Source organism: Pseudogymnoascus destructans, assembly GCF_001641265.1.
Source record: "Pseudogymnoascus destructans isolate 20631-21 unplaced genomic scaffold scaffold_9, whole genome shotgun sequence".
Lineage (NCBI taxonomy): Eukaryota > Fungi > Ascomycota > Leotiomycetes > Thelebolales > Thelebolaceae > Pseudogymnoascus > Pseudogymnoascus destructans.
The window spans coordinates 690542-716486 of record NW_020167528.1 but is presented as its reverse complement, the minus strand read 5'-3'; the positions used below and the strand labels follow the sequence as shown (position 1 = coordinate 716486).

Here is a 25945-nt window from a genome sequence, read left to right as displayed (position 1 = left end):
CCACGGGCGACCGAGAATCAGGAGGACACCCCGACTTGACCCATATCGGATCCAGCCGACGAACATCCAGCCAAGATGCCCCCCATCATCTCGTCGAGGTCGCGGTCGGGGATGGCGTCGACCATGGCCATCACGTCGTCGGAAATGGCGAAATTGGCGGGGGCGAAGTTGTCGTGGCTGTCGGAAGCCAATGGGAGGGGGATGCCGATTAGAGCCTCGAATTCGTCGCGAGGAATCGCGTCGACGATCGAGGTGATGTCGAAGTCAGTGACGCCGACGTCGGGCGAAGCAAACAGTGCTTTTAACTCGTGACTCGGGATTGAGTCAACAAGAGCACCGACGTCGACGCCGACGTCACTGACGACGGCATTGGCAGCCGCGGTTGGGGCTGGTGACTCTCCTTCGTCGGAGTAGTCGTCGGATTCCGAGAAGTAGTTGACGTCGTAGAACAGCCCAACCGTCCCTTCCGGGAGGTGGGTCCTCGGGTTGATCGGCAGGCCGGCCCACTCGGGGGGGTTGGCTCTGGGCTTCTTTCCGCCACGTCTGGCCGGGGGAGCACTGGCAGGCTCGTTGGTGACCATCGGAGCTGGTGCGGGGTCATCGGCGGTCTTGGGCGCGGGCGCGGGCGCGGGAGCAGCGGGGGAGGGTCTCTCGGGCTTGTCGGCGCCCATCTTGGGCGCGGGGCCAGGCGCGGCAGCAAAAGCCTCTTCGTCGGCCTCTTCGCTGATAGTTGGGCATCGTGGTGATGCGTATCGTGGGGCCCTGGCGACAGGAGATCTTCTCACGGAGGATCTTCCGGCCCTCTCTTGTGAGAGCCACCCAGCAGGCTCACTAGCGGCCTTGAAGGCTTCTGCGCGCTTCTTGTCGGCAATGGCCCTAAGGGCACGTTTCTCGAGCTTCAGTTGCCCAAGACGAATTCTGTCGTTGACGGCCTTTCCAGCAGCCACAAGCTGAGATTCTCTCAGGCGCCTTTGGTTCTCTTGTTTGGCATGAGCCCGAAGGCCCATCTGGTAATCATCTTCATCGATCCCCCGGTCGCGGCGATCCGCGAGTTGTGCTTCGTGAATCAGGTCTCGCTGCTTGATTTTCCAGCTTTTCTTGTGCAGCTGCCACTCCTTTGGCAAACTGTCGAATGGCAATCCTTGTAATGAAACGGGAAGGTGTCCGTCGGCTGGGCCATTGAAGTCCGGGACGGATCTTGCGGTGATCTTTCTGCGGCGTGGGTTGCGTGGAGGAGGCAGTGGTTCGCCATCCAATCGATCGATTGGTTCGCCGGTGTCGCTCTCAAATTCAAAATCCTCATAAGGATCAGATGGGGATGGCGCGCGGTATGTTCTGCCAGTCGTGCTGGCCAATTGGTCGAATCTGTACTTTCCAAGTACGCCAACGAGCTCATCGGGAGTCGGGACTGTGTCCGAGTGTTCGTTAAACCAGCCAAGTGCGGTTTTCACTGCTATGAGGATATTAGCATCGGGAAACAGAATCCGGACAAGTTTCCGGCCAGGCTTGACAACAGGACCAGAGACAACGGGTGTCGCCGAAGGAGAGACAGGAATAACGGGACCCGCCGAATGAGAAACAGGGACAGCTGGTGCCGCCAAATGAGAAACATGGACAGCTGGTGCCGCCAAATGAGAAACATGGACAGCTGGTGCCGCCGAAGGAGAAACATGGACAGCAGGTGCCGCCAAAGGAGAAACATCGACACCAGGTGCCGCCGAAGGAGAAAAAGGAATAGAAGGGCCTGCCGAAGAAGAGGAATTGGAGAGATAATAGCAGTGATCCGTACGTTTACCCTTGCGCTGTGGTGAAATGTCAGTGAATGAAGAGCGAAAACAACTTGGAAACTCACGTCATCTTTCGAGTCATCTGACTCTTCTTCCTCAACCACCAACATACCACTGTTACCCTCAGTCCACCCGACGTAGCGAGTGGAAGCGTCGTAAGAAGGTAAGCTGACAGGTCTAAGTTCTTCGGTGAACCTGTACGCAGCTTTGGCTGCCTCCTCATCGTCGCTCCCACACTCTGAAGGAGCCTTCAGTGGAACAACATTGCGACGGCCGAGCTTGAGGAGCTTCCTCAAGTCCGTCGCGCGGCGCTGCTCCTGCATCAGGTCTTCTCCAGAGCGCTCGTGGAGGACAGCTGACGCCAATGCGCCGCCATCGGGTTGGACAGGCCCGCCGGTGCTCTTCACCACCTCCTGCCCCGAAGGACGCTCGGTGGTGGATACAGGTGCCTCGCGAGAGGACACCTCAGGGGATGGGCTGGAATCCCCATCACCCTCAGCAACCGGATGGGGTGACTCCGTCCTGAACCCCAGGTACTTCAAGGCCGAAGCCCCCACACGCAAGACCGAGGCTCGAACCCCCGAAGGAGTCGTCACGACCGGCGCGGTCGGTGGAGGCGACATCAACCTCTTCTCCCGCTCCACCTGCCTCCGTATGGCCTCCCCACCTCGGTCCCCAGCTCGGAGCCTCTTGGCTGGTCTTGCGACCGACGACCTCGAAGACTCTCCGCCAGATTCCTCGGCAGGCCCAACAACTTGCGCCAGTGTATCCTCCACCCGGGCGTGCTTGCCTAGACCTCTTCCGAGTCGACCTCGGCGTGGTTGGCGGGCAGCATCTGCGTCTCGCAGGGGGGATCTGGTGCGTTGGTTGTCGGGGAGTCCGGTCGTCACCAGCGGTGATGAGCTCCGCGTCCTCGCGCGAAGTGGACGGGTTTCACCCCGACCACGACGCGGACTGGCGGGAACATCGGCGCCGCTTTCGGAGTCTTCGACCTTGTCGAGGTCCATTGGATCGGCAGTCCGGGATGGTGCCGTGGGTGCTGCCTTGCCGGCAGCAGTGGTTTGAGGGCCGCCACGGGTGTGTCGCCGTGGGGCGTCTTTTAGCTCACGCGGTCCCCCTGGGGAGAAGCCGGTGGCTCGTGTGCGCCGTCTTGGCGCGGGCATCATCTTCGACGAAAGGTTCTCGTGCTGAACAAAAAGAATAAAATAAAATAAAAGGACTGTCGTCACAACTGACGGACAGTGTTGTTGGCCGAGAATGGTATTCCGTGAGAGACGAAGCGATTCAGGAAAGTAGTTCGGGCACGGTGAGCTCGGACCAACCGCTGGGATCGCGGATTGGTGGAGAATGTCTTGGCAGCACCGACGCTGAACTGGCGACTGGACAAGGATGTCAGTATAAGCGCGCGTCAAACCGAGAGGGACAGGAACGACGAAGTCAAAGTGAGAACACAATGAGTGAGAAGACGATGGAAAGGTTGAGACTCACGGAGAATGTTGTAGATGAGGGTGTGTGAATGCGAAATGGATTGAAAGTGAAGATGCTATATATATGTAAGTTTCATGAAGATTAATGATGTGAGTAACTTACACTTGATATCGAACTCTTGAAGTTCAAGGGTGTTGAATTCTTGCAGAAGTTTCGGACGAAAGTGCTGCGTTCAGGAAGAAGTCGATCTGGAGGGGAAAGAAAACAGGCGCTCGCGCGGGCGGGCGCGGACCCTGACTTTATAGCCCCGTTAGCACGGCGGCTGGGTGATTTGGCGTGCTGATCTGGCAACAGCTACCAACTACAATAAGCTATACTAACAATATTATTTCGCAACGCCGGATTGGCTATTGTCTATTCTAAATCACCATCAACTCACAGATCACCTACCGAATCTGGAATAGCGCAATGCATCAGATCAACATCCAGATCACCACCCTAGATTGCCGCCTCTCGGCGAGCAACTCTGCCGCCTTGGATGCTATTATCATTTTGCATGGCAACAACCACCGACCGTAATTTATTAAGTAATAAAACTTACAATTAAAAATTGAGACTTGGGATATATAAATTAATTTATTACAGATTGTATTCCCGTAATAATAATGTAAGCTGCAGTCCGTTGAGCGATGCATGGCGTTTTCCGTACCTGATGTATTATTTTCTGGTGAAGTTATGAAATTACAGTGATGAGGAAGAAGGATTAGATGAGCTGAATTATCATTAGCAAGAGCCATGGGTTAATAAAAACAATACTGAATATAACGATGATAACTTTGACCCTAACACTCTTAAACAGGAATATAAGACTTTATGCTATGAGGATATCCATCTCTAGATTGTTCAGAACCCACATAGGGAGAACAATGTTACGGCTATCGGCAGAGCTATTAGCCGAGTAGGTCACGCTACAGGACCCCACGTCACCCTGCAGGATGGTGTTACGATATCAAGTGCGCCTTGCAGCTCGAGTGGGGGTTCAGGGGTGTGGGGAGCTTTCCGGGGTTGGAGCGAAGTTTTCAGTTGTGGAGTGACTTCTCAGAACTGGTCTCGCTAAAGAGAATTCACTCCACAACAACATAGCTGTATATAGATCGAGCCACTGCTCGAGTGCTCCTCTTCTCTTTCCTTTCTTCTCTAGATTGAGTTTAATTCATAATACCCAACTGGCGCCCTATGCCTTGGTGAACTGTGACAGATGGAACTGTTAGAACTTCTACAGTTCCTACAGTTCCCACAGTTCCTTAGGGCGGAACTTAGGATGGAACTGTGAAGACTGTTGGAACTCATACAGTTCCTACAGTTCCCACAGTTCCTTAGGATGGAACTGTTAGAACCTGTACAGTTCCTTACAGTTCCCTTTGGCATGGCGCCACTATATAAGTAGATAGTATTTCCTTAGATAGGAGCTTCGTGCTCAACTCAATATAGTATTCTTTACAATACTGTAACGTGTTACTTGGAAAGCCTTTGTGTCTAATCCCCTGCCTCCTCTGTCAAGTCAACCTTATGTAAGAAACCTCTGTGTCTTCTATCATTTAGAAGTCAGCGTTACAAACGAGACCTCCTTAGAATAGAGATCACTTTCTCCTATCATAAAGGTGCTAATAGGAAACCAAAACTATATGTCCCTCTATAGTCCGTCTGCCTTATTGCAACTAACATCACGACTTTAGCACAACTTTCCTTTTTTATAAAGAAGCCCTTCCTATACTTTGCCCTATTAGCTATGTCTTGGCTTTGGCAATAAAAGACAATGCTATTAAAGTCGAAGGCTCGTTGCATGTAGAGCCTTTTTTTACAAGTCATCTACAGCACCCTACAAAAGCTGCCTTGATTCACTAGAATCTAGAGATGCTTAAGAAACCCATTTTTCGTTAGGCTATACGTACGTGTGATATGTTCTGTACATCTAAATAAGTAGCATTAAATGCAAGAGCATACCTTAAAACACCTCTTTTGCATCGTTTATATCTATGTGACGCCTATTAACCCGATTGTAGAGCTGTTTGAACTAAAGCAGGTACTAGTAGACAGAGTTAAACGCCTTAACTTTACAATTCTCGTAGATGAACCATAGGAACGACATAGTCGGCCCCCTATCGCATTGTTAGATAGCTCCTCGCACGTCGTCTACACCCTGAAAAGCGCAGAACCTTATCTCGAGTAAGTGATAGGAGCCTTAAGGGGGACGTTGTTAACTTACTTAGTCCACTTGCGCCATATGCCTCGGACATTCTCCTTCGTGGCTTTAGCATCCTTGGATTTCTAAGATTTGGTATTAAGCTCTTAACCCATAACCCGGTAGTCCTTAGCGGTGCGCGTAGGCTTCTTTGGCTGTCGAGCATTTCTTGTTCGTTTAGTGACGAAACATATCATGTTCTGCTTCGGAGTAGGCAGTTGCCGGTTGGCCATTCGTTTGGTGGTGATAGGCGACTCAATGACAGACTTGGGATAACGAGATGAACGCAGAGGTCCGCAGACGGAGTCGTAGGGAGCCTGCCTTCAGGAGACGAGGATCTACCAGGCTCGACGGCATGAGAGGGCAAGCTTTTTGGAAGAGGTGGTGCTGGATGTGGGCGACGGGATCGCAACGTATTTAAACAAGTGATCAGTCTGAGCGACCGGGTGGTCCAGCGTGCAGTGCATCATGATCGTGGTGGCTAGTGGTCCGTTGGAACGAGCAGAAAAGAGAGAAACGGAAAGCAGAAAGTAGACCACAGGGACCAGGAACCAGGGACCGTTTGAAGGGTAACCGACGTGGGGCTGTGACGTGAGTCGTGTTCAGGTGCCTTTCGAGAGGTTAAGCGTAAAGCAGCGACCGCGTCCTGCCAAATTCAGCAGTTCCGACCCCGGGAAGTGGCTTTATTGTATAATTCTTCAAGATCATTCAATAATACCTGTTCTAATAGTACATCTCCATGACCACCCAAACCGTAATACAAACTTTCAAACACCCCCAATTCCCCACCCCCCCAAATTCGGCTTTGCATCCAGCCGCCCAACCGCCCCAGCACCCGACCGCTCAATCACGTAATAACAGGATCCAACAAATCAATCATCGCCTTGCTCAAGCTCTTAAAATCAACGGGCTTCGTCACATAACTGTTGAACCCGGCCGACACGCACTTGTCCACCACGTCCACCATCACGTTCGCCGACAGCGCGATGATCGGCATGCGCGGGTACCCTTGCTCCCGCTCCCAACGCCGGATCTCGCGACAGGTCTGGTACCCGTCCTTTCGCGGCATGTGAAGATCGCACTGTGAAGAGAGAGAGTTAGCTCGTGTTCCGCAGTGCCAGGGGTTGTGATGGGAGGTTCGGATGGGAGGAGGGGACGTACAAGAATAAGTGAATAAAAGTCGTGTGGCTTTGCGAAGACCGTTTCCGTGCACTCGACACCATCCATGGCTTTTTCTACATGAATTCCTACTTTGCTGAGGAACTTCAACAGGACCTTCTGATTGACCAGATTATCTTCCACTAGTAAGACCTTGAGACCCTTATTCCCGAGCCGCTTCTCCACATCGAGGTAGTTTTGCTTCTGAGATGCGACAACGTGCTGAGCGCTCGAGCGGTTGCGATCCGTACTCAAATCCCTCTCCTTGTCCGGATCGAAGATGACTGCGAACCTTGACGGCTTCACCGGTTTGTAGATGAAGTTGAGCCGACCATGCTTTGCCAGCTGGTCGTAGTCGTGGTATGTCGCTTTCTTCATGACCGATTGACGCTGGACCGGGTCGGAGAGGATAACGATGGAAGTTTCGGACATAGATGGCGTGTGGAAGATCTGATCCATCATGATAATTATGTTCTCGGGTAACCGTAGGTTTAATACTATATGTGTAAAGATAATAGGGTCATCACCAGAGAGAAGTTTCTGTGCATCTTCGTGACACGCCACAGGCGTAATCTGATAGGGTATATTTTTCGGAAGGGTCATCTCGATATGTTTCTTCGTCGCCTCTCGACTGTGTGTTTGTGGACATACTACAAGGATGGAGTATAATGGTGGGCGGAAGAGCTTTGTGTGTCCAGGAACAGAGATAGACGATGCGCTAGACTGTGATGAAGGCATGCTGTGATCGGTTGAAGCCTGTCGACTCTCCGGCGGCGATAGCCTCATCGTTGTCGAGTCTTGCGAGCCAGTTCGAGCGGATTGGTGGAATTGGTTGAGACCGTAGCTTCCGGACGACCCCGACGAGTGCGTTGCTAGAGTACGCAATGAAGGACTTGACGGGTTCGAGCTGTTCCACGAGATATTCTGCGGGGAGGTAGCGGCATTCTCGGCACTCGGAGGAATGGTTGGGGGCGACTGTGTCAGTTCAGAACTTAAAATTGAAGGACCAGGTTGTGCAGTGCTTGATATTTCAGGAGCGCTTGGAGCTTGGCTTTCAGTCGTTCTCTTCATCACTGGTGTCGTTGGCGGCTCTGGATGGTCGTCCTCAGTCGGCAGACCAAATTTAGCAGTGAAGATGAAAGTCGAGCCCTTGCCTGGGACAGCAGTACCATCCATATGGCCGCCATGGAGCTCAACTAGCTGCCTCGATATGACGAGACCCAAACCGCTACCACCATGTTGACGTGTACTGCTGCTATCAATTTGACTAAATGGCTTGAAAATAAGGTCAGCCTCCTCTTTGGTAAAGCCCCGTCCAGTATCCAAAATAGAATATTCCAGCATAATCTCGTTCTCATTAAGGAAGGCATCATTATCGTGATAAACACGGCAGGTGCTGAAGACCTCGCCCTCCGTAGTAAACTTGATCGCGTTGCCAATGACATTCAATAGGACCTGCCTAATCCGGACCCTGTCGCCCTTCACCATAGGAGGAACGTCGCTGTCAACTACGTAATTGAGCTCGAGGTGTTTGGAAATCGCCATTGTCGAGACGAGTTCGTTGACATCTTCGATGAGTGACGAGGTGTGGAACCACCGATACGAGAGCTTCATCATCCCCGCGTCCACCTTTGACAGGTCTAAAATATCATTGATGATCATTAGCAAACTGTTTGCACTTGTCTGTATGGTATTTGTGTAATCAAGTTGCTCCTCGTTGAGCACCGTATCCTGAAGAAAGCTGACCATTCCAGAAATTCCAATTAGTGGTGTACGGATTTCGTGCGACATGTTGCTCAAAAATTTGCCCTTAGATTCCATGGCCTCCTTCAGCTTCGTTTCGAGAAGCTTGTGGTCGTTGATGTCAGTGCACGCACCGAACCATGAGCCAGCGCCGCTCCCAAAGTTGATATTGTCGACCTCAACACATCGGACAAGGTGCCAGCGGTACTCTCCCGACTTGGCCCTGAGGCGGATCTCCGTTGTATAGGATAACCTCCCATTGCTATCAGTCGTAACTTTGATGACACCGTTCCTGGCAAGCTCTGACAAATCAGCGCTAGGAAGCCCATACACGGACTCGCTGCTTGCTTGGTGCATCCCTTTTACTGTGTTTTCTGTGGCAGTCGACACGTTATAGTCACTCGTCGTCGTTGAAACCTTCTCGGGCGAAGGAGGCATAGCTGCATCGAATGCGCGACGGGATTTTCTGGATGATGGACTTGGGCGCGTATCGGTTGGTATGCGGCATTTTGGAAGATCGTCGGGATGGACAAAGTCCATGAATCCAAGCCCAAGGACGTCGTCAAACTCCTGGCCGGTGTAAGATAGCCATTGCTCATTGGCGAAGGTGATACCTTCATCCTCTGTAGCAGCAAAGATAATTTGGGGTATAAGATTGGCGAGAAGACGATGCTTGGCTTCCGAGGCTTCAATCTCCTCTTGCCGCGCGGCTTTGACTTCGGCGATATGCTGATCGTGGATGTCCATGAACGAACCGTACCACTGCACAATTACCCCTCGAGTATCTCGGCCACCGACTGCACGAGTATAGAACCACCTATAATTGCCATCGAACCTTCTGATTCGTACTTGCATAGAGAACTGTTCGCCAGAACGAATAGCATGAGTCCATGCCTTAAGGTAGTCTTCACGCTCATCCGGATGAATACTGCTCCATGGATCTTGGTGCAGTTCTGTGACTGTCTGCCCACGGAATGTGAGGTATCGATTATTCACCCACACTATTTCACCAGTCTGCGGAAGCGCCACAAACAAATGTGCAGGGAGAGTATCCAACATCAGAGTCTTCAGCCGATCCGACGGTGGAGGCATGTCAACTGGCCCATACATAGACCCAGACCGCGATGGTGGGCTTGTGCCCAAAGCCCATGCTGCTTTGTTTGGCGTCGTCGATGTCGGCTGTAGTGATTGAAAGGTCGATGCAAAATCTGCGCCATACGAATGTAGCTGGGTGTGTTGTCTCTCAGAGCGATTTATATTTTGCGAACTCGTCGCTGTCCGCAAGGTTATGCGCCGTGGCGACATTGTAGATTCGCTGCCGCCAGGCCTATTTTTACCAGAATCCCGAGCTTCTCCAGAGTCCGCGCCTTGATCCCTAGCGCCTTCGATTCGAACATGCCTTGCTGTCCCTGTCATCTGGGGCTCCGTTGAAGATGCATCCGATTCTTGTCCTGACTTTGCCGAATAGATACCCTCCCTCTGATCACTGGCCGCTTGTTCAGAGGCTTCCTTCTCATCGCGGAGTGCCTTTAGTGCCTGTCTCGCATCTGGAGGCGAGTAGTCCTTTGAGGACCTCCTTGCGCCTGTAACACTCGCCGCTGATCCAGTATCAAGCCGACCTATGCTCGGCCTTGTCTTTGCACTGGATTTCGTACCAAAGTACCCATCCCCTCCACCTCCAAAGAAGTTCGGGCTATTTGCAGATGGTTTCCTGTCCATAAAAAGACCCACACTTCCCAGATTCCAGAGGGGCGTGCCTGTTGGGGAGCCCTGCACGCTTCTTGACTGGCCAGAGTAGTCGCTTGGGCTTGCAAGGCTGCCAGCTCCTGACGTTTGGAAGGATTCATCCTCTGTTGGCGAGAATTTCCCCGACATTCGTTCATTGGCGGTTACGTTTTGCGCAACCGCGCCAAATCCAGAGTTGTGTGGCCGCCTCCGAGACAATCCCGCGATCTCGTTCTCCAAATTCGTGTAGTGCCTGCAGAGAGAAAAGGACGTTGCCAAATGAGGCGCTAGGTGCGCTAATGAGCGGCGGAAATTTGACGGGTATGGAATAATAGGGCTCAGGATGGATAGAATTGCAATGGGCAACTTCTTTTCTCTTATTGCAGGCTGTGCTTTAGGCGTTGTCTCGGTCTCATATGTTTTGGATGGCTTTCCTCGTCCAGCATACCTTGAATCCATGATGGTGGAATCAAGGCGGAAAGTCTGAACGGACTTCGAGAGCAAGACGTGGTACAGAGGTATATGCAAGACACTACATGACCGATCGATGCCAATAGACTCCAGCTGCTGTGTGCTAGAATAATCCTGAGGGGTTTGTGTTGGGTTAAAGGACTCCTCATCGATTTTGGCATCTGCGAAAAATGGGTTTTCATTCGGATCTGCTCGCACGACAGGAGATGGCGCTGGAGATTGTGACCATGGCGACGGAGGTGCTTGTTCGTGTTCTTCGTATCTGAGGTTCGACAGATCTATTCCCAAATCTTGTGTATACAGCCCCAAACCGGACAGCTTCGTGCCTCCGCTTGCCTGGCCCTTGGCGGTACGGCCAGAGTGCCATGGAGACTTGTGGGTATTCATAGCAGATTGGGATCTTGATAGGGGCCATGGCCTTCCCTTGGAACTTGAGTCACCAATTGACTCGTGCAACTTGGAGCTTCTCAGCGCAGCCTTGCTTGCGTTTAAGTCGGCTTCGTTGCTACCGATGAACGGAAAGTCTCTTGTCAAGGCAATTACTTTGCCTCGCTCCAAAACCCTAGTCACCCCGGCGCTATCAATCAGCGAGTCTGCTTCAAAGTCTAGTGCCTGGAGAACTGGGAACACCCTCCCCTTTGTCTCTCGCGCACTTGTGTCATGGCTTTCCCAAGATGACGGCGGCCTTCTTGCTTCTTCTTCGGCTTGCTGGCCCTCGAGTTCTTGTAGATCTAATTGCACATCGCGGAGGGTTTGCGCACTGTTACCAGCTCCAGCGCGAGGATGTTGGCTTGACGGCCCTCCTAGGTAGCTTTTGCTTCGTGACAGTCGCGGGTAAGGCCTAGATTCGGGTTTTGCAGTGTCTGTGCGAGATTGTGGTCGGCCTTTAGTGTCGTCAATGGTAGTAAATGAATGCCTGGAAGGCAGGCCGGGATGTGTGGCGCCTGCTGGAGGCATGGAAAAAGACCCAGGCTCGTCGGCATTGACGGATTCCGAATTAGAAGTATTATATGTCCCGCCAGTGCTCGGACCCAGACTGCTTCCTCGTGGTAAATATGATAAACTGAACGCATCCTCTTGAGCCGCATTGTATGTTGCTTTTTGCCCCCATGGAACATTTTCTGCATCGGTGGAATCTGCTGGGATCGATAGTGTCACGCGATCGGCTTTGTAGATGTCTCGCATTATCTCAACCACAGAATTCCACCACGGGTCCAATCCGGGCTCTGCAGAAAGAAGTAGGCTTAGGTCGTATAAATTCGGGTTGGGAAAGTTGATGTCCTCCTTTTGGTAATTTTCTTCTGGTGGTTGGAAATTGGAGATTGAGGAGGGTGTTGCTGAACCGGATAATATTTGTTCTCGTGTGTCCATATAAGACCCCCCAAGGTCCCTGCCAGGCACAACAGTCGGCGAAAGTATAGTGAATGGCTTATGTCCACCCAGAAAGCTTGGGGTCTTCATCGGAGGAAAGGGATACGACGGCGTCCGTGTAGCGAAGGGCGCTGGGGTCTCCCCCCGAACGGTCTTAACCGACTCCGTTGAACTTGTCGTCGCATCCATAGGGCTCGCAAACGCGGCGTCGAGCGACGGCGAATTTGCTGTTTCCTCATGGATGGGGGATACTCGAGATTTGCCGCCTGCCTTTTCACCACTTTTCTCTCCTTGCTCCAGCTCCAGCTTCACCAACTTCTCCCGCTTTTGTGTTAGCCTCAGCTGAAAATCCATCGCTTCTCGGAGTCGCTCGAGCTCTTCCTTAGAATTTTTGCCTCCTTTCCCCTGCAGGGGCGGCCTTTCCTTGCCATTTCGCTCTGCGGGTTGTGACGATTTTTTGGGTGCACCGCCTTCCTCTGGTACGGTATCACTGGCTCGGTGTCCAGTCTGCGTGTCGCCGGTCGCGGAAACCTCGTTGCCCTTACTTGTCGTCGCCATGCCAGAGGAAAGGCCCGATGATATCTCTGGCAGCCTCAATATTGGAGCATCCCTCGGGCTACGCTTGGACGAGGACGAGGAATGCGATTCCTTCTTGTCGCTACTCGATCGCCGCGAGTTACTTGGTCGTCGGCAATGGGTGTGCTGCCGTACGCTTGTTGTCCCAGAGGGCGATTGTGGCGTTTTGGGCATGCCACTTCCCCAATCCACCACACTTCAACGGCTTAAGACGAGGAAAAGGACACGCGCCCAATCACGATGGGGGTCGTCGTTGAGGTAGTATTGATGTTGTCTGTGTCGCAAAGATCGCAATTCGTTGGAGGTTCAGGAAATCTGTGGTGTTGGTGGTTTTGGTTTGAAGGTGCCGGGGTGGCTGTGGGCTGGCTTATGACGTCGTCAGGTGCCACCCAGAACAGAATCTGAGGCGAACAGCGGGACCTGAATAAGGGGCAAAAGCGCAGTCACAGCATCCAAGACGCAAGCCCGAGACCGATATCCATACTGTAACCACTGTACCTTTCCCTTAGCCCTCATAGCAGAAATACGCTTCTAATAATAACAAACACAGAATACTCCTAAAATCGTAGTTATGGAAGGCACTGCAGCGTTTTTATATTTCTATCTTGTGGGGAAAAAGCATTGGTTAACGACTTGGTCAGAAGTCTTAGAGCTAGGTCGCCGATCCACGACACGCTACGAGTAGGGGTCATCTAGGGGTGTCGACCCAAACCGCCGACCGTGCGACGGGGGTCGAACGTTACGTGGGAGAGAGGCATTCATGATGAGGGTTCCCAAACAATATTATAATATGATGAGGACAGTGAAGCAAGGGGTAAAAGGTCTCGAAGAGGGCTGCTGTTGGTCCTTTGCACGAACGAACAACAACGACGTCTCTTCTTCGTCAAAATTGTAGTGTAACCCCCACGCCAACGTCACCGAGCACCGGCATGCCCAGCAACATGCCATACTACAGGACCAGCATAACCTGCAAATCGCCCTAGAACCACGCCAGACCCCTTGTTCAGCGGTCAGCTGACAGTCGTGACACCCCCCATCCCGACCAAGTAAATAGCGGCAGAAAAGGCCACCTATCCTCCACCTATCCTCCACCGCAAAGCCGGCCAAGGGCGACTCAGACATCGATCAAGGACGGTACAGTAGTATCTAAACCATCACAGTAATCCTGCGGCTGGGCCCATTCCGTAATCTATATCGTACATCAGCCCCTTGACGCCTTCACCGTGCTCCCAAAAACCACTCAACAACAGCGTTTCTCCAGCCGCCAAGTCTCCCTCACCGCATCCCTGCCCATGACATCAGTGGCTTGACCGCCAAGGCCCTCCCCACAAACGCATAGATCAGCGACGCCAAAAGTGTCGATCGTCACCCCATGCGTCTCCCCCTTGTCCCCTCCCCCCGCCACACTCGCATCACCGCTAAAAACTACACATGGTCACGTGCCATCACACACCGTACTCGCTGCATGACCGTGGTCCTGCACGTTCCTTCAGTAGTTAAAGCAAAGCAGGCTCCAAGTGAACGATGGTCGGGACAACCACGAGAATCCCCACGCCCGTCAAATTAATTCAGGGTTCACCTAACGAACACCACGGCACTATTAACGGACCATAGCATCGTCTCAGGTCCGCTAGCAGAACAATAATCCGCGCTGTGTCCGATGCGGAAAGGCCGCCTCCGGCAGCGCGATGCGGACGACACATCTCAATCTCCGCCTTCGACGGTGCGCATCGCAGAATCGATAATGCCGTGGATCGGATACCGCGTAGGCCGAGCGAGCGACCAGGAGGGCGGAGAGTGGCCAAAGGAAGTGAGGCTACGAGATTGTCGTCGACCCGCGCATCCCCATCCTGCCCCCGTTCCGCCAATTTCTTCGTTGGGTGGTTTAAAGTTGTGCAATCCCGCTTCTAGACGTCGAACGCTTGTGAACGTCCTCATTTCCCTACCCTATCCCCATACGCGTTATCTGTCTGTCGATCGTAACCTCATTTTTCATTTGGGGGTCTTTTAATTACTTATAGCTACGAATTTCCAGCCGGGCCCCGGGGAACCAGCCGTGCCCCGGGGCCCGGCTGGTTCAATCCCGTACGATCGTATTTACAACTTGGCGTCGCTCCCAGCGTTGTCATTTTCGAAGAGGTTCCGGAATGCCACTTCGACTTCGTCTGTCAAGTCGCTAGCCTGGAGGCTGCGGCCGCGTTTAGCGAAGGCGAGGCGGGAGCTCTCCTGAGAAATGTTAGTTAATGCCCGTCTTCTTCATGCTCAGTGGCAGCAAAAACCACCATCAAACAGCTAGAGAACAGGCAACCTTCCCCACAAGGCCCCAACAACAAAAGTAGAAGACTAACTCACCCTCGTAACACAGCTTCCCCCAAACGCCGCCAACTGCAACAACTCCCTCGCATCCAACTCCCCATCATGCTCCCACAACCCCTCCAAATACGTCTTCCGCCACCCCAAAAACGTCGCAATACTCCCCGTCAACGTATCCCCCTGCCCACCACTCCTCTTCAACCCCCCCTCAAGTCCCCCACCACCGTCCTCTCCCCATCACTAATCCAATCCCTCGCCCCCTTCCGCAGCACCGTCACCCCGCCAAACTTCCGCGCCAGCGCTGCGGCACCTTCGCCCTCCCCTTTGAAGCTGCCCGGGTCAATCACCTGCGCCTTGCAGAGGCGCGCGAACTCGGCGGCGTTGGGGGTGAGTATGCACTCGCGGTATCCGTGTACGAGCTCTGGTCGGTTCTGTGCCAGTAGCAGTCCATCCGCGTCGAGCACAAGCGGGATTCCGGATTTGCGCGCCTCGCTGATGACAGACGCGCACACATCTTGCATCAGCTCATCGCGGCCCAGCCCCGGGCCGATAACGAGGACGTGGAAGCGGGGGAGGAGGTCGATGATGGATTTGGAGAGGGAGGAGGATGTTTCGCTGGCGGTGGCGTGCCGGGATTGACGCAGGAGGGGGTGTACCATTAGGTTTGGGGAGTAGGTTTTGATTACTTGCGCGGCTTGGGGCTCGCAGATGACGTGTGACTGGAGGGGGGTTAGGCTTGTGGTTTATTGAGGGGGGAAGGGGAGGGAGGGCAAACCAAGTCGGCGCCGAGGCGGGCGCTGGCCATGGCGGAGAAGTAGGGTGCGCCGGTGTAATCCTCGCTGCCGCCTATGACTGCAATCCTACCCATCTGTCCTACCGTGTGTCAGCTTCGCTCTACCAACCATCTTTCCATCTTTACTTCCCCCATTAAATTGTAACAGCCCCAAACACACCTTTATGGAATTTCTCCAGCATCGGCGGGACCATCTTCCGCGCCTTACACAGCAATTCTCGAGTAGCCTGCGACATCTTGGAGTCGCTCGACATGCTACCCGCTGAGTCGGTTTCTTTCCCCTTCCCTGCTGCTGCCCCTTTTGGTGGAACGTCGAAGCCGGAGGCGGGGACGATGGGGATGTGGTGTCTGTTTAGTGGGGGGTAGGCGACGGGTCTTGGCGCGGAGCCGGTGGGAAGGACGATATGGTGGTGGAGTCTGGTGTGTGTCAGTGGGCTGGAGGTTTGAGATGGGGATGTGGGGGTACTGGTTGTTGTTTGAGTTGTTTTGGGGGGTGGAATTGTCGGTGGGCTGCGCGTATAGACTTGGTGGATTGGGCATTGCTACGATTGTATCGAGGATGTTGAGTGGTGAGGAGCTGTGGTCCAGGATTCATATGTAGTGACATGATGTCACCACGGCGGGTAAGCTTGACATCACACTAACTATAGCTTTAATTTGGAGCCTATCGATTTATTTTTATAACGGTACAGTCCACTCTCGCCAAGACGATGTCGGATTAGTCGATAACACCGCTAAGTCGATATTTTTTTCAGCACCAATTGATTTTCGCACTCAATTCTCGATATTCGCGATATTGACCTTCTGACAGGGTTAGCACAAATAATCATAATAATAATGACTATTGGAATAGTCAAATATTACATAAGCATGATTATTCATGACGAGTATTGTGACCGGCGCCGTGGGCGCCGGTTTGTAAGCAGCCTGCCGTGAAGCCATGAAAGCACATGATTGGGTGTTGGTCACGTGACCCCAACGCGTCAAACGTGAATATTTCCACAACCCCCCACCAACCTCACTTTCCTTCTTCTTCAACAACGCGATGGCCACCACCACCACCCCCACCACCGAGGCTTCTGGCCTCAAAGCTGTAAGGATGCCTCCGCCCTCAGTGACAGAAGGGATCGGAGTCGGACAGGTTACGGTCACGTGGGGAGAGTTAGGGCCGGTTAGCCGAGTCGGACCCGTTTCGGGTACTTAAGGAGATTGACCCAACGGGGGTTCCTCTCTTCATCTTTTTTGTATCCTTCGTAGTAGACCTATAGGATAGCATCCATTTAGCCTCCGACTCGCACTCTCATATGCTATTACTGTGAGCTGGGTGCCCTGTGTCCTTACAAAAGCCACTGGTAAGTTCAATTCCTTCCTTTTCCTTTGTTTTGTTTGATTGATTACTGTATACTAACCTTCAGATAAAAGATCTGGCTACCGTCGCCCCCGCCAACACCCTCACCACCACCATGACTGAAGCTGGCGCCGCACCAACGGCAACCGGTAAGTAACACCCCTCCCTCCGATCAATTGATAGATAGATGCTAACAACTGGATAGACGAAGCTGCCTCCGAGTCGACTGTCCTGACACCAACCTCCGCCGCTACGGATACGACCTCGACTGCACCGACCGAAACACCGACCAGTAAGTAACACCCCTCCCCCCGCACGATCGATAGATAGATACTAACAACTCGATAGGTGATGAGCCCTCTGTGCCGCCAAAGCCTCCGATGACCACCCCAACGTCGCCGCCACCCGACCCTGTGTCGTCTCCAGTGCGACCCTCGACAGCGCCAGAACTTGCGGCCCGCCCGTCGCCCGCAACACCGGCACGCCCGGCTGCGGCCGTAAGAAGTAAGTAACACCCCTCCCCAGCAAGATAGATAGATACTAACAACTGGATAGGTTTACTGCGTCCAATCGTCCTCGACTCTCCAACCCAAGGCCAGCAGATGGCACTGCAGCTGCTGCACTCTGGCTTGTTAGAGGAACCCCGCCACTCCCACACCCTTGCCGGCCTCATCACCCTCCCCGATGCCCAACATTTGGAATTTCGCGCCCTCGACTCCAACGACCCTCCCAATTTGTTGACGATGCAAAACCTCGAAGCAGCAGTTGGGTATACAGTTGGGGAGCTGGTGCAGCCACAGTGCAGCAGCTGTGCAGCTGGTTACGGCCACTTCTCCGAGTGCATCCGCGTGGGGGGGATATTTTGGTGGTAGTTGTGAGGACTGCCACTTCGTGTTACGGCTACAGTAACATGACATCATGGTTACAGGGCCAGGGCCTAGTAACGTGACATGTGAGTCACAGGGGGAAGCGGGGTAGGCTGCCATGTGACGGGGCTAATGGATAGTTGCAGAAACTAGTGGATATTGGATAGTTGAGCTATCCACGAACTATCCTGAATATCTAGCTATCCGCCAACTATCCAGATTACCCATGAGGCATGACGCCACTATATAAGTAGATAGTATTTCCTTAGATAGGAGCTTCGTGCTCAACTCAATATAGTATTCTTTACAATACTGTAACGTGTTACTTGGAAAGCCTTTGTGTCTAATCCCCTGCCTCCTCTGTCAAGTCAACCTTACGCAAGAAACCTCTGTGTCTTCTATCATTTAGAAGTCAGCGTTACAGTTCCAGCTGTCTTCCAACAATCGATTCTGTATTGTTGTTGCTGGTAGTCATCGTTGTAGTGAATGTACTCGTCGCAATTCCAAATGCAACGCTTGCGCCCCTTCTCCAACTGATTGGGAGAAGCTTCGAAAAGAAGAAGAGCGTCTTGAGGTAGAAGAGGAAGCGGCGGCATCTCAGGAGCGAGAGGCTCACCTCTGCGCTCAAGAAGCATATGCCCGTCGCATGCGTCTTCGCAAACAGCAGAAGGCTCTCAAAACCTGTGGTGTTGAGATGCTGCGTCGTGGTCTGAAATCTTTGGACGAATTGGATGAAGCAGAGGAGAAGGAGTGTAGGGAGGCAGAGGTCAAAGGGACTCTCTTGCACAGCCCTTCTACTGCCGTTTCCGAGGGTGCTGCCCCTGACCAGGACCTTTTCGTGGCCCTGTCTCCTGGCTTCTTTGATCGCTTGGGTGTCGACGGCGAAACGCCTCCAGTAACTCTGGACAGCTAAGGTTTCTGACCATTTCCCATGAATTGTCCGTAGGTTCATAACCTTTCCATTTTATCAAAAACTCCTCTTTGCGTCCTACTAACCTTCTGTCTAGGATTGCTTCGACTTCGTATTCAACAATCTCATTCTCTGGTTGAAGTTCTGTATCGGTCGCAATTGGGGTGCTTCCTCTTGCTGGTTCCAGTAGTGAGACATGAAATACCGGGTGTAGTCTAGACTTCTTGGGTAGCTGCAGTCTGTAATTAACTGAGCTGACTTTGTTCAATATTTTGAATGGTCCCAATTTCTTGAAGTCCAATTTTGTACTTGGTCGTTTCGTTTTGATGTGTTTCCAGAGTAGATATACTTTATCACCCTCCTTGAAGGCAGGTTCCATACTGCGCTTCTTGTTTGCATATGCGGCAGATCGTTCATTTAAGAATTGGATGTCTGTCGCGAGTTGTTCATGGAATGATTTGAGTTGTTCCACAGCGATCATAGCTTGTTCTGCTCTTGATTCATCCGGTCGTGGTTGTCTATATGCCTCTGGCTGATAGCCGTAATTGGCAAAGACGGTGAGACTTTTGTTGCTTCGGTCATCGCGCTGTTATATGCGAACTGTGCCATGGGTAATATCTGAACCCAATTGTCTTGTTGGTGGTTGACATAACTCCGTAGATATTGTTCAAGGGTTTGATTCAGTCTTTCTGTTTGACCAACTGTTTGGGGATGGAAAGCTGTTGATAGCTTATGATTTGTTCCCAAAAGTGCCATTAAAGATTTCCAAAATTTCGAAGTAAAAAGCTTGTCTCTGTCTGAGATGATTTCTTCCGGTAATCCGTGATCGGCTAATATGACTCGAAGGAAGGTGTATGCGAGTGCTTCAGCATCGCTAGCTTCTAAATGTGGCACAAATATTCCATATTTTGTGAGTCTTTCCATAATAACCAGGATAGCGTCAAATATGTTGAGATCAGTGGTGTATCTGTATCTGCAGCGGCATAGTTATCACGTTGAGTTGAACAACAGTTCACTTGAATATATGTTTTGTATTGTTGTTCTGAGTGAAGCTATCTACGGAACTATTTGTGGGTGGTCCGCAACCCGATTCGGTTGGCGAGCCACACGCCTAACCAATCAGTCTGAGCAACCTCCTCCTTCAACACACCCCTTTGCATGACTGAATTGAGGCCATTCCCATTTCCTAGGCCGTGATCACCTTCATCTGAAGCTGCTGTATGAACTTCTCATGTTGTGTGGCGGGTAGCGGCTTGGTCAATCCATCTGCTACCATGTTGGCTGTTTCCACATACCAGAGGTCAATTGACCCATTTTCAATGTGCTCCCGAATGAAGTGGTGCTTGACATCGATATGCTTGGTTCTCTGGTGGAATTTGGGGTTTTCGGCCAAGCTCAATGAGCCTTGGTTGTCTCCATAGATCTTCGTAGCTTGAATGTCATTTCCTGTGTACATCATCTGCTTCATGATCTGTTGTAGCCATATGTAACGCTGACTTCTAAACGATAGAAGACACAGAGGTTCTCTTGCGTAAAGGTTTACTTATCAGAGGAGGCAGGGGATCAGACACAAAGGCTTCAAGTAACACGTTACTAGTATATAACAAATACTGTATTGAGTTGAGCACGAAGCTCCTATCTAAGGAAATACTATCTACTTATATAGTGGCGTCATGCCTAGTGGACTCTTGGGAACTCACTCGAGTCCTCGGAGTCCTGGACTCTTAGGACTCTTCTCATCATCCTGCGAGTCCATCACGTGCCTAGTGGACTCCTGGGAACTCACTCGAGTCCTCGGAGTCCTGGACTCTTAGGACTCTTCTCATCATCCTGCGAGTCCGTCACGTGATACTTTCGGAACTACTATTCCCCGCTGCCCTTCCAGGTACCAGGGCCGGTCTCATGCGACCTCCCTCCTTCCTGTCCTGTAGTTGGCCAGCCTTCTTGTTCCGTCGTAACACCATAGTGCTTCTGACACCGCCTTTGCGAGTGCGTAGTACTCTGCTTCTGTGGTCGATTGTGCCACGGTCTGTTGTCGCTTTGAAGTGTGTGAAATCACACCTCCGGCGAAGAAGAAGGCATTTCCAAGGACCGATTTACGGTTTGCTTTATCGCTTGCATAGTCTGAGTCACAGTATCCATGGAGCTGCATATCGCCTTGCATGCCATATTCGATTCCAAGCATCTTTGTGCCTTGTAAGTAGTGAAGGATTCGATCTGCTGCTTTCATGTGAGCTGGCGAAGGATTAGTGAGGAATCTGGACAGAACAGAGACTCCATATGAGATATCTGGTCGAGTCTGGACAGCGAGGTACATGAGCGATCCAATCTTCGATCCATAGAGTTCAATTTCTGCGTGTGAAGCCTTGCCTTTAAATGGGATCATGACTTCTGCAGCTCCTGTAGCCACAGGTGTGTCCACTGCCTTGCAATTCTCCATGCCATAGCGGTGCAGAATCTTTGTGATGTATGCGTCTTGACAGAGGGAAATTGTTCCTGCCTCTCTGTTGCGTGTGATCCTCACCCCTACAAAGTATGCTGCTGGCCCAAGGTCTTCAATTTCGAATTTTCGCATCAGCTCCTTCTTCAGCCCTTGGATTGTTGTGATTTGTTTGCTAATGATCAGCATATCATCCACATATGTGACGATGAGGATTCCTGTCTTCTGATTGCAATAAACGCTGTAATCGCTTGCGCATGCAGTGAATCCAAGTCCATGAAGTGCCTTTGCAAGCTCTCTTTGCCAAAGTCGAGGTGCTTGCTTCAATCCGTAAAGTGCTTTCTGTAGATGGCACATCCAATTTGGCGCATTTTCCAGTATGCTGCCATTGACTTCCCAGTCTGGTGGAACATCCATGAAGATTTCTGTGTCCGTATCAGAATTGAGGAAGGCTCCAACCACATCCACTTGCTCAATTTCAAGTCCGAAAAATGCTGCGATTGCGATTACGAGTTTCCATGTTGTTGTCTTGCACACTCCAGCATATGTCTGATCAAAATCAGTTCCCTGTTTCTGTCTAAAACCTTTTGCAACCCATCTCGCTTTGCGCTTCATGATAGAGCCATTCTTGTCTCTCTTGGTTTTGAGGACTAGCTTTCCTGGTAGCACTTTCGCGTGTGATGGTAGTTGAGTTCGCTGCATAAGCTTCCAAGTGCCCTTGTGTTTGAGGTTTCAGTATTCCTTTTGGATGGCGGCTTGCCATTCTGGCCAGTCTGCTTGCTGCTTTGCTTCTTCAATTGTATTTGGATCATCGTAGATAGATGTATGTGCTCCAGCTGTGAATGCTGCAATGAATGCTGAGCTCGAATTCTGGTTCTGTGACTGTTGAGTGAGCTTCATAGCTTGCGGTGGCTGTTGTGGTTGATATGGCTGTTGTGGTCGCTCGCGGGTTTGGTTGCGGGTGACCCTGTTGAACTCAGGTTTTGGGATATAAACCTTTCGAGTTCTCCTCGCTGTGATAGTGGGCATCAGCTCTATATCCTCATCATCGACTTCTGAGTATTGATCCAACTCATGAAGTTCTAGTTCCTGAGGTGAGTTTTCGGATTCTGAGATCTCGCTCTCATTTTCGATTTCTGAGTGATGCTCTTCATGCTGTGTTTTAGAGACTCGTTGAATTAGATCTCTGTCATAATTTGCCTCACCCCTGGCTCTATGAGGCAGTGTGATAGATGCATCTTCGTTATCGCTTTCAATTTCATCCTCATCTGGGAATGGCTTCGTAATGAGTCCTCCTTCGTCGAATCGGACATTTGAGGATCGCACTATGCGATTTTCGAGTGGTCCTCTTCGAGTAGGCACATAGATTTTAAAGATATGTGTGCCTTCATATCCAACAAGAATTCCAACTTCTGCCCGTTCTGTAACCTTTGCACTTGTGACCCTCTTTTCCTTTGGGATTTGTACATAAGTCTTGCATCCAAGCACTCGAAAATGTGCTACAGATGGGCGGTTGTCTTGTCCAGGATGAAGGTTGTCTGTTAAAGCTTCGTATGGCATCTTGCCTTTCAACTTTGAAGTTGCTGTGCGGTTGGTAATAAGTACAATTGACTCAAGTATGAGAGGCCAGAGGAACTGTGGAATAGCCATGTCGATCATCGCAGTCCGCGTACGCTCGCAGATAATGCCAATTGACCGCTCTGATGTGCCATCCTGCTCTGGGTTGTAAGGAGTTGTCATTTCGACGATTTGCCCAAGTTCTTCTGCAAGTTCAGTGAGCTTCTTTGGACTGTATTCCTTTCCTCCATCCATTCTCCATTTCTTGATGATCTTGCCAAATTGTGTGTTGACCATCTTCTGATATTTGATGAGTGCATCATATGCCTCATTCTTCGCGCGATGAAAGTATGCCCATCGAACAGTTGTTGCCTTTTCTGTAAAAATAGTTGCATATTTCTTCTTTCCAATTCCTTCTGGCGTGATCATGACCACGTCAATGTGAACTTCATCGAACGGTTGCAAGTTTCGAGTTACAGCTTGCTTGCGAATGTGTTTCTTCGCCTTTCCTCTCTCGCATGGATCGCACAATTGGAGAGCTTCATCTTCTTGTTCTTGTGGCGTAAGGTCTTCCTCGTCAGAGATCGCCATGCCTCTCACCATTTTCGAGGTCTTCTGTACATTCGCGAGGCCAAGATGTCCAAATCTGCGATGCCAGAGTCGAATTGAGTGTGGAGGATTCTTCTCATTTTTGTGAGTAGTTGCTGGGAATGCATAGGCTCGAGGTGATGCTTCAATTATCATCATATTCTCATCGAAACGGAACATTGGAATACCTTTCTTGTTTACAACCAAGTTCTTGTCCATAATATGCAATTCACCCCTTCCTAAGAGCTTTCGAGCTCCAAAGATGTTCATTCCGCAGTTTGGAAGATATTGAACTTTGGTAAGGTGTAGGGTGTGAATGCCTCCATCATCTGTTGCGCATTGCAATGTTCTTTCGCCTTGGCCAAGTGGCTTGGTGATGCCACTTGCTGTGTCAATGGATGGAAGAGTCAATGAGGTTTCGTATGAGCCACTGTTGAATTCCTCGATTGAGCTGGCGATATGTGTCTCTGCTCCAGTGTCAAATAATGTGCCATTTTGAATTGGCGACCTTGAGTGGTTGAGTTGAACACAAATGTATGTGGTGGCGTTCTTGCCAAATTGACAATATTCATCTTCTTTGTAATGGTGGGTGCACCAGATATGAGAATCTAGCCACCCAAGGAAGGGATGAATTTACTAAGACAACACACTGTCTTAGGAAACAGAGCCAAAGGGTTGTAGCTTAGACTATTCCACAACGCAGCAATCAGGTGTATGATGTGGTGAAGTGGTTTAGACAAGTTGCAACAAATGTTGAGTCTGAGAACTCAGGGGTAAGTCAGAGGTTAGCACCTCACTGACTTTTCAAAAACAGAGAATAACAAGATCAATGCTTGGAAGCTTGGAAAAGACGTAGAAGTATGTGCTAGTCGATTTACTGTATTGCCTGCTTGCCCTTTCTTAAGGAAAGGGCAATCCTATTTATGCCAAAGGAGTGTAGTTCTCTCATTTTCCATGACTTTCCATGACTAACCAGGCTTGGTAAATGTATTAGAAATCAAGTGCGACCCACAACTAGGTTGCTAATTATGTAGTGAACGTAAGAGAATCCCATAGAACCATCTCTTGGGTTCCTAGCCTATAGGAAGTGAAAAGGAGGTCCAAGGTCAGAGTACCTATAGATAAATTATGTCATAACTTAACCAATCTTGTGGGTAACTAAGGAGCGATGACGTGTAATGAATCATAGAGGGTTGTAGAAGCTTCTAGAGCTATCGTTCATGTTCCTAGGCCTCTAGTTGGTAGATATATGCCATGTGGTAGTATTGGCCCACCCCCTTAAGGAGGAGATTTTCTTAATAACTTGTTCAATGAGTGTTCAAATGATATGCCGTGATGTATGTAGCATAAACAGATGTAGTAGAAGAGTTTGCAGCAATCGTTGAGTAGTATTGCTTCTGTTGTTGGTGTGATAAGCCAAGATATGTATGGTGACTTGTAGGTTTGAGGAGGAGATTTCTAAGTTTGCTCTTGAGTTTGATAGCAAACTGAGTGCAACGAATGTCAGTATGACATTCTTCATCTGATGAGTTGTCATTCTTTGCCTTCTTTAGCTTGTTTGATTTGCTACTTGAGTTTGACGGTTTAAATGGCATGAACTTCTTTCCAGTCCGTTGTTCCCATTCGTCACGGAGCTTCTTGTTTGTAACGAAGCAGTTTTCGGGTTCATGCCTTGCATTTGGATTTTCGCAGTTCTTGCACATCTTTCCACTCTTCCCTTTTGCACTGTCTTTGAATTTCGAATTTGGTTTGCCCTTCGTAGGTGGTTTGCCATTGTAGTGTATGCTTCCATCTGCTTTCTTGTCCTTCTTGCGAGCTTCATCCGTAATATCCTCAATAAGCGCGGAGAGTGTGAGCTTTGTTACTTCACTACGGGTATTCGAGCGCTGGCGTTCTGCCCAGATTGGCCATGCATCTGAAAGTGCCATGATGAAGAGAATTGGATGCCACGCATCTGGTGGAGAGATCTCGAGGTTGGCGAGCTTCTCAATTGCTTTCTTGAACCCAATGATGAATTGTTCAAGGTTTGCGTAGTCTTCGTACTTGATCTTGGTGTATGTTTCAATTGCATTGAAGTTGAGAACTGCGCCAGTTCCTTCATATTGAGACTGTAAGATCACCCACATTTCGCGTGCTGACTTGCAACCTGCAAGCAGCTGTGATGGTGTTTTCTTCACATTAGTTTGGATGATGAGTTTCATCGATGCGTCTCCTGCTTTCCACGCTTTCCATGTGGCGAGTTTCTCAATGTCCACCTTCTCATCGAACTCATCTGCTTGTGGAGGAGCTTTGCCTTTTGGGTGTACGAAACGGACAAGGTCGTTGGCATCCGCGAGGTCCTCCATCGCAGTTTTCCATTGTATGTAATTCTCCTCTCCTCGGAGTTTCATGTTCTCTGGGAGGTTATTCCGACCTCCATTGCCTTCACCCATTGTGAAAGGTCTTGTGTGTTTGGATAAGGAATTTCGAGTTTGTGAGAGTTGGATGATGGATGATGAATTCGATCTGGGGCTTCCTAGATTGTAGAATTGATCTTCTTCTTCCTCTTCTTGCTGAGTTGAATCGATCATCTGCTAGAGGCTGCAAGTTCGTCTTGAGGTTTTCGTGGAGTGTATGTGCTGTATGTTAG

The 25945-nt window shown here is 50.6% G+C and overlaps 4 protein-coding genes across 4 annotated transcripts; 1 reads left to right on the top strand and 3 right to left on the bottom strand.

Moving 5' to 3' along the window:
• Window positions 1-17: 17 nt before the first annotated feature.
• Window positions 18-3220, bottom strand: VC83_04285 (uncharacterized protein; the record flags this gene model as incomplete). The annotated part of the gene is made up of 2 exons (XM_024467920.1): window positions 1853-3220; window positions 18-1802 (listed from the first exon to the last, which is right to left on the bottom strand). The coding sequence occupies exons 1-2, from the start codon at window positions 2951-2953 to the stop codon at window positions 18-20; spliced, it is 2886 nt and encodes a 961-aa protein (XP_024324544.1). The 5' UTR covers window positions 2954-3220.
• A 3069-nt stretch (window positions 3221-6289) lies between these two features.
• On the bottom strand, window positions 6290-13865 carry VC83_04284 (uncharacterized protein). Its single transcript, XM_024467919.1, has 2 exons — window positions 6619-13865; window positions 6290-6538 (listed from the first exon to the last, which is right to left on the bottom strand). The coding sequence occupies exons 1-2, from the start codon at window positions 12673-12675 to the stop codon at window positions 6305-6307; spliced, it is 6291 nt and encodes a 2096-aa protein (XP_024324545.1). The 5' UTR covers window positions 12676-13865; the 3' UTR covers window positions 6290-6304.
• A 695-nt stretch (window positions 13866-14560) lies between these two features.
• Window positions 14561-16275, bottom strand: VC83_04283 (uncharacterized protein). Its single transcript, XM_024467918.1, has 4 exons — window positions 15768-16275; window positions 15590-15687; window positions 14854-15533; window positions 14561-14727 (listed from the first exon to the last, which is right to left on the bottom strand). The coding sequence occupies exons 1-3, from the start codon at window positions 15859-15861 to the stop codon at window positions 15012-15014; spliced, it is 714 nt and encodes a 237-aa protein (XP_024324546.1). The 5' UTR covers window positions 15862-16275; the 3' UTR covers window positions 14561-14727; window positions 14854-15011.
• A 377-nt stretch (window positions 16276-16652) lies between these two features.
• VC83_04282 (uncharacterized protein) lies at window positions 16653-18132 on the top strand (the record flags this gene model as incomplete). The annotated part of the gene is made up of 6 exons (XM_024467917.1): window positions 16653-16700; window positions 17023-17104; window positions 17161-17247; window positions 17304-17459; window positions 17511-17907; window positions 17968-18132. The coding sequence occupies 5 exons, from the start codon at window positions 16653-16655 to the stop codon at window positions 17825-17827; spliced, it is 690 nt and encodes a 229-aa protein (XP_024324547.1). The 3' UTR covers window positions 17828-17907; window positions 17968-18132.
• Between the last annotated feature and the right edge of the window lie 7813 nt (window positions 18133-25945).